General features: G+C 57.7%; 1 protein-coding gene across 3 annotated transcripts in view; it reads left to right on the top strand.

Annotated features, from left to right (window-relative positions):
• Positions 1-6,916, top strand: part of ISG20L2 (interferon stimulated exonuclease gene 20 like 2) — a 7,510-nt gene extending 594 nt beyond the window's left edge. Inside the window, exons 1-4 of one of the 3 annotated variants that reach the window (XM_024217383.2) lie at positions 332-932; positions 1,183-2,035; positions 3,099-3,299; positions 3,938-6,916. In XM_024217383.2, coding sequence (XP_024073151.2) covers positions 1,307-2,035; positions 3,099-3,299; positions 3,938-4,051 — 1,044 coding nt within the window. In that variant the 5' untranslated portion in view covers positions 332-932; positions 1,183-1,306 and the 3' untranslated portion in view covers positions 4,052-6,916. Of the gene's footprint in view, positions 1-331; positions 933-1,182; positions 2,036-3,098; positions 3,300-3,937 lie in introns of those variants that run through there. The other 2 variants (XM_024217386.2, XM_026656304.1) reach the window with 2 other exon arrangements.
• The last annotated feature ends 982 nt before the right edge of the window (positions 6,917-7,898 follow it).

A 7,898-nucleotide genomic window follows, 5' to 3' on the forward strand; every position in this document is an offset into this window, starting at 1 on the left:
GGGAGGGGATGAGCAAGAGGCGGGGATCAGCACGGTGTATTGTTTTTTAAAAACCCACAAAGAACAAGACACTTCGCTGCACCTGCATCTCCCCTGGGGAGAGGATGAGAGAACAAACACGTGGCAGATGTGGGTGCCGTCGCTTAATGCATAACTGGAAGGCGCCCAGACATAGTGCTGAGTATACGACCCGGACAGAGACTAGACTAGGCAGTAGCAGGGAGTTTGAATGGAGCAGGACGCACTAATGAAGCACTTGGGGGGTCAGTGGGTGGGAGGGTTGGGAGGGGGAATCATGGAGTCAGAGTGGGCTGGGACTGGGGGAGTTTGTCGGTAAACTCCTCTCAGCATCTGTAGAGATGGGTGTATTTGCAGTGCCCCTAGATTCACTTTCTGTTTCTCAGATACCAGCACAAAGCTGGTTTGGTTGCATCTCCAGCACTTCACTGGGAGGTTTCAATCCAGATTAAAATGGGTTATGTTGAAGGAGTGAAAGCAATGCTGTATGTTGTTCTACACACGTTGGAGCTTTGGTCTTTTACACGCCCCGTGTATGTTCCCTAAACCTACATTTTGGTTGGGTATTTTCCACATGCAGGGATAAGGAACCGAACCAAACCCCAAAGCTGAGTCTTTCATTATTGGTTGGTTGATAAACCGTCTTAACGAGCTGTCGGATGCCACTCATCCAGATTTCTCATAGTGGTTGTATCTGCAGCTGTAGTGCCACAAACTGATCTCATCAGATCACAGGCTGAGCAGGGTTGGGTCAGTTTCACAATAATGTAAAACCTACAAGACAAACCCAGGGGGTTCCTTGCAATGTTGCACCTACACTCTGGGGAAAAGTTCCGGGGCCCATGTGCTTTTCTACTGCCGGTGTCGATTTTCAGTTGAGACATAAAATGGAGACCTTGATCATTCCTACAAACGTAAGTGTGTTAGTCTTGATGGCCTGGCCAAAGCCCCGAATCTCAGTCCTCCCTGTACTTACAGCTGGTTGCCGGATTTTTCTTTACTTCCTGGCCTAATCTGTGGTGTTGCACACACCAAGGTGGGGGCAATTCACTGGGGCGTGGAGTGATTCTAGTGCGGAGAGAGTTTCTCAAGCACTTTGAGATCCCTCTGTAAATGTGAATTCTTCTGATGAGTGGCGGCAATGGTCTTGATTTTCTGTTTCAGGTGAGGGCGTGAGCCTCTGTCGAGCCGTGTGTATGGGGCTGGCTGCTTGAGGGGTGAAAGAGACCGGGGGCCCTTCTCCATCTTCCCTCCTCCTCATGTTTGCTGCCTTCTGCAAGAACCCACTATGTCGGATTTGATCATCAACCTGGACTTGGGCCTCCAGCAGGCTCCCAAGAGGGGAACGGACAGCAACCAGAAACACCAGCGCTTTGTGAAACGGCGCCGTTTCCTGGAGAGGAGGGGTTTTCTGAAGCAGAAGCAGCTGCCGCCGCCCCAGCATCATCCCCCCAAAGGCCAGGTCTCCCATCAGGACTCCCGCTCCTGGGAGAGGACCAAGAAGAAGTGGCTCGCCGAGGATCAGAACTCTTTCCAGACAGATGGGCTTTCCCATCAGCCAAAAACCTTCCCCAAGGCAAATAACCATTGTTGCTTTGACCAGCCCAGCGCCACCACGGACTCTGGCTCCCCTCTGCCTTGTTTTCCATCAGGAGCGAGGAAGGTGACGTGCAGATCAGCAAAGGCCAGTGGGACCCCTGGGAACCACAGCGCCCAGCCCCTCGCTGGCGTGCAGAAAGCCAGCCTGCTGAGCGAGTATGCCAGCGGCCTGCCCCCAGTGCCCCGGCCGGGCAAGCCCAGCAAAGTGGTGGCCATTGACTGCGAGATGGTGGGCACGGGCCCTGGCGGCCGGATCAGCGACCTGGCCAGGTGCAGCATCGTGAGTTACCATGGCGACGTGGTGTATGACAAGTACATCCGGCCTGTCGACCCCATCACCGATTACCGCACCCGGTGGAGCGGCATCAAAAAACATCACATGAAGAACGCCACTCCGTTCAAAACGGCCCAGAAAGAGGTAAGCGCCCAGGGCATCGGCTGGGCTTGTGGGGATTCAGTAGGGGGCGCTCTCCTCTCTCAGCCGAGTGCCGTGGCCAGGAGCACCGCGATGTGCTTGACTCAGGAGGGGGCGCTCTCTCTTTGGAGTCAGTTTGGGGTAAAGGTTTCCGGTGCCTCTGGGAGCTCCCCTTCAGAGGCCTTAAGTCCCTGCCCTGCTGGTCCTTGGCGGCCCTTGGCTTCTCCGTGGCTGGCATGAGGCCTACCCCATCCTTTCCTCAGGTCCGTCAGCCCAGATCTCTGCTGGGGCCTCTAGGCATTACCGTAATAAGAGAGCGAAAGGGCCGGGGCGGTCGGGGTGCTCAGCGTCTCTGAGGAACAGGCCCTTTGCGGCTACACATGAGGTTCGAACCCATGCTGAGCTCGCACTGGCTATCCCCAGGCAGTCAGCACCTCCAAACGAGCCCTGCCCGAGGGGGCCAGCGTCCTCTGCTTCAACACCCTCCCGGACCACTGAGCAGCATTGACTCTGCCTAGAACCTGTTTTGTCAAAAGCTCACTAGGGGGCGCTCCAACCCTCTCTTTAATCCAATATGCTGATGCCTTTTTGTTGTTGTTGCCTCTGATACATGTCTAATTTGGTGATGGGTTTTCCCAGCGTCAGCTCGGTGCAGCTGGCTCTCGGTGGTTTTTCGGCACCTTGTGTAACTGTCCAGGGAGCAGCCACTTAGAAGGCCTAAAACGAAGGAGACAGGATTCTGGCCACGCGGGGGTGAAATAAGCAGCCAGGCAGAGCTTCCAGACAAAGGTGGTTCAGGCTGGGTCACTGCTGGAACCAGAGACCAGAGGAGATCGTGGGGTGGTTCGGGAGCAATGTGGGTGACTCAGCAGGGGGCGCTCTCCCCTCTGAGCCAGTGCTCGGGAGTGGTGTGGGTTTCTCAGTAGGAGGCACTGTCCCCTGGCAGACAGTGCTGATCCCAGAGCACCAGCGTTGACCCCGATCAGACGGCTGCGGCACGTGCCTTGTTGCCTGAGCGCTGGTCCCCGGCGTCCCCAGCCCCTGAGCTGCCCTGGTTCTCTCTCAGATCCTGAAGCTCCTAGCGGGGAAGATCGTGGTCGGCCACGCCATCCACAACGACTTCAAGGCGCTGAAGTATTTCCACCCGAAATCGGTGACCAGGGACACGTCAAAAATCCCCCTGCTGAACCGCAAGGCCGGCTTCCCGGAGCACGAGTCGGCCTCGCTGAAACGCCTCACCAAGCAGCTACTGCACAAAGACATCCAGGTACCCTCTGCCTCTGGGACAGGCCCCCAGGCACCAGCCACGCCCGTGCTTAGCAATGCCCCAGGCCATGCAGGCAGCCCTAGAAATCTGGGCCCCGGCCCACGTCTTCTCACTTCCTGGCTGCCTGTGCTGTGTCTGGCTACTTCCCCATCCTGAAAGTCCCCCCTGGTTCTCAGCATCAGCCACAGGGGGGGCGCTCTAGAGCTGAGCTGTTGCTTCAAGAGCAGCTCCCTCCAGAAGCCAAGGGAGACGCGGTCCCTGAATGGAAAAATAAAGTGCTGTCCCCTGGCTGGCCAGGTGGTGTCACTAGAGAGTGAGGTGAGGCATTTCCTCTCCCAGGAGTTGCTTGCCGTGTGGCCTAGTGTTTAGAGCACAGGACTGGGGCCCAGGAGTTCTAGCCCCAGCTCTGTCACTGGGTGACCTTGGGCAAGTCACGTCCCCTGTCTGGGACTCAGTTTCCCCATCTGTGCAATTGGGCGAATGAGGTCGGCATTAATAATGCCCAGCGCCACAAGCCGCCTGCTGTTCCGAGCGTGCTGATCACCTGGGGAAGCAGCGAGTGAGGATCAGAGCTGTCGGCCGGTCACACTGGCTAACGTCCCTGATGGATCGTCTCTCTCTTCCCTTGTTCCCCGCAGGTCGGCAAAAACGGCCACTCTTCGGTGGAAGACGCCAAAGCCACCATGGAGCTGTACCGGGTGATCGAAGCCGAGTGGGAGAGGCAGCTGGCGCTGAACCCTGAGCAGGAGTGAGTGGCCTTGGGGCCCGCCCCCGTGCTGCCGAAGAAGGAGCAGGCCCCGAACCCCAGAGCAAACGAAAAGAGGGGATCAGCAAAACGCAGGGTGGGAGGATCCTAGGCCAGGCCGGGGAGTAGGAATACGGACCAGCTGCCTGGGGCCAGTGAAAGCAGGCGAGGGGGAGGCGGGCGGGCAGCTGGGAGCCTCGTGCAGCGTTTCTGACGCAGGCGCCAGTCAGAGGCGCGAGGAAGTAGCAGCCATCACGCGTCGCCTCCAGGTCTCTGTTAGCGCACGTGCCTCACCAAGTGCTGTCTCTTCCGTCTTGTCTTAACCCCGCAGGGGAACCGTGCTACCTCCCAGCTGGGGGGCCCACACTTTGCCCACCCCCTCCCCGGCGTTCCCTGCCCGGATCACGCCGTGGGTTCTGCTAGCCGCCCCTCGTGTCCTAGAACCCGCTTGGTCCAGACTTCCAGGCGGGATTCGTGCCCTCTTCCCATGCGGACAGGCCCTGTGTCACGTTCTCGTTCTGATCTGATTTCCGTAGGGGGCATGGGCCAGTCGGTGAGTTCGAATCAGACCTTTAGGGGAGAAGATCTCGGGGGCTGAAAGCGACGCTGGTAAATAAACGTCTCCAAAGGGCCTTTCCCTGGGAAGGTTTCTGTGGCACCCCAGTGGTGTTTGGTGGCTTCTCCACCCCCTCAGCTTTGTTTTGGATCAGAAGTAAGGGACTCTCAGAGTTCCCCCACCCTGGGGTGCAGGGGAGATGGGTTGGCACAGCTGTTTGCAAGCCTCAGTGCCTCTAAGGGGCCTGATGAACGGCCCTGCAGAGCCCCAGCTGGTCGGTCAGTGGCGCGCCACTGGCACTGCACTGATTTATCCCAGAGAATCAGGTCCCAAATTCCTAGACCCTGGGCATCAGGGCCCGTGCCACCTGCCATTGCCGGGGATTATGAGATTCAATCCTCCCCGGCCCGTTCCCTCCTTGGCCCCCCTGCTGAGGCTGGCAGTTACGCTGGAGACGGCGGTGGCTTGTTAATGCGGGCAGCGGGCCGAGACCCACCAAACTCATCTCACGCAGGGAGAAGGACTCTGCCGAGACGCCCAGCCTGGGCTAGAGTCAGGGCAGCATCCAGCAGTGAGGCTCTGTACCCCGCCTTCGGTCCCCTGAGCCAGCTGGCACCATCCCACAATGGTGGCCTCTCTAGGGCAGCATGGGGTTGCTTGGGCCACTGAAAATCTCCATTAGAGGTCACGGCCGCAGCTGACTCATCTCTGCCCCCCCGCCCCCCCTGCTTCTGCGAGAGCTGTGCCTCAGCCTGGGGGAGCCCCTCTGGGTTGACGATTCATCTCCCAGCACCAGGTGTGTGGGTGGCAACCCGGAGCCGCTGCCCTCCCTGCCTTGAGTCCAGCAAAGGCCCTGATCTTCTGACTCTAGCCAGGAGGCGCTCTACTACGATTCCCATCAGCCTCTGGGGCAGGGCTTGGCTGAGCATGGAACATGGGCAGGAATGTCACTGTGGTGCTGTGGTTTTGGAACAAGACCCAGGGGGTGGCCCCGAGTTCGAGACAGCAACGGGTGGGATCTTTGAGGTGGAGCAGCGTCCAATCCGCAGTGCCCAGGGGCAGGCCACCAGACAGAGACGGACTTCTGGGTCTGTTCCAGCAGGCAGGACGTGGGTAGCAGATGCACAGTCTGGATGAGCTTAAGGAAATCAACGGAGGTACCCGCTCCCCCAAACAACCCCCCAGTCTCCATTGGCGGGCTGTGCCAAACAGGGAACTTTCGCTATAAGGGACGAAGGGAGGAACTTCTTCAGAGACAAGTCTGCAGGAGAGGAAGCATGGTCTAGCGGTTACAGCAGCTGCCCAGGGGGTTGGGAGGGTGGGGTTCTAATCGCTGGGGTCATTCTGGGTCCGATTCGGCTCTCCTTTACATGGGCGTAAGTCCCTTTGACTTCAGTGGAGCTACTCCTGATTTACATTGACGTGACTGACAAGCAACTCGGGCCCAACGGGTGACCTCGTGCAAGTCGCGCTGCTGCTCTGTGCCTCAGTTTCCCCACCTGTGAAATGGGGAGGACGATCCTGACCTCAGTGCGGTGCTGTGAGTAGAGCTGGCAAACGATTTCCAAACCCACCGCTCTTCATGAATTTGACACACAATTTCGGCCAGTCACCAGATGGCGCAAGGTGGCAGTGGGAGTGGTGTTGCCCCGTACGAAGGGCACTCACCCGAGAGGTGGGGGAGACAGGCTCAGATTCCCACTTCTGAAACAGACCTGAAATGGCCTTTTTGCCACCGAACCCCAAAAGTGAATTATTCGCCCCGCTGGAGTTGTGAAGGAAAGTCCTTGGCGATCCTTCACTGGGACGACTCTCATTTGGCAGCTTGCATTGCAATTTCAGATCTCTTTCAAGTAGATTGGCACTGACTTCTTTAAAGGGCCGGATCCTCTGGCATGGTCATTTCCACCAATGCAAAGTGGGGGTGAAATGCTGCCTGTTCTGTTCCGGTTCCCCCTTGCTTTGTACTGGTGTTAGTGAAGACAAGAGCAGCAGAGCGCTGGAGAACTGGATCCCAGCTCTAGCAGTGGGGCAGCTCTGGGGCTCCGTGGTTGAGCCGTTCGGTGAGAGGGCTTGCCCAAGTAATGGTTACTTGAATTCGTCTTTGCCGTAGTGCTCGGACCAAACTGTTTGTCCGGGGAGCGGAGCACGGTGCTTTTCACATACGTGTACAGCTCCGTGCGCGAGCATCTTTCAAAATTGGAATGTTTCCGGGTCCTTTAATCCCTGCAGCAATGAACTGTTCGGTCCTTTGTGGGAGTGAATTGGATTGTTTGAAAATGAAATGTGTCACTTTTGAAATCACTCGTAAAAAAATAAAACCTAAAAGATCAATTCATTTCTGCTTCTGCAATGGGGGTGTGCTCGCGGGGGGCTCAGAATATCCGCTGGGGAGCTGTAGGTCTGGTTCTCGCCAGGGGCACACTACTACAATTCCCATCAGACACCGGGGCAGGGCTTGACAGTGCTGGGTTTTCAGGACAAGATCCGGGGGCAGCGTGTAGGTGGCACCGATTTCTAGGCACCCAAAGACAGCAACGCTCTCTGCCTGAGTGGAGACTTGTAGGCGGCTCGGTAGAGCTGTAGTGCAGGAGTGCTGGCTATCGGGGTGTTCATGCTGGCCTGAGATTTTCAAAAGCAGCCTGTGATTTTAGGGGGCCGCTGTTTTGTGGGATGTAACTTGAGACACCTTAGAAAGGGGCTGGTTTTCACGCAGGCCCCTTGCGGAGGATCTCCACTTGGGCCCCACAAGTGGGGGGATGGACGGGAGATCAGTGGGAGAGGGCCCCACGATTCAGTGGTCAGTTTTAAAAACATCTTCGCTTCCTCCCCAGCATCACCTGACTCATCCAAAATAGCCAGACCAGGCCCGGCGTCCCCGAGCGCTGTTATGGGCGGTAATTCTCCCTGCCGCCTGAGGTCACTAACCCAAGGAGCTGGGAAGAGCTGTGCCGCAGTGGCAAACCCTGGATCCCAATGGATCCTTCAGGGGGGCACCGTTCCCTGCTCTGGGGGTTCCCTGTGCCCCCAGCCACGCCTCACTCCCGCTTTGTGGGGGGAGAACCAGGGGACCGGGGCCCAGCGGTGAGCTCTGGAAGAGGCAAACAGTCCGAAGACATGGGGACGCAGGCTGCATCTTATCCCAGGATGCCTTTGCCAGCTCTGGAGGGATCCACCGATTGATTTCAAAGGGTCCCCGGAAGAGAACCATCAACCCAACAGTGATTGTAGTCCACTCCATGGACAGAACCTACCCCGGGGGGCAGTGAAAGCCACAGCACAGCAGGGGCAGAGGAAG

This window comes from Terrapene carolina, unplaced genomic scaffold (genome assembly GCF_002925995.2).
Source record: "Terrapene carolina triunguis isolate 2854851 unplaced genomic scaffold, T_m_triunguis-2.0 Scaffold227, whole genome shotgun sequence".
Classification (NCBI taxonomy): domain Eukaryota; kingdom Metazoa; phylum Chordata; order Testudines; family Emydidae; genus Terrapene; species Terrapene triunguis.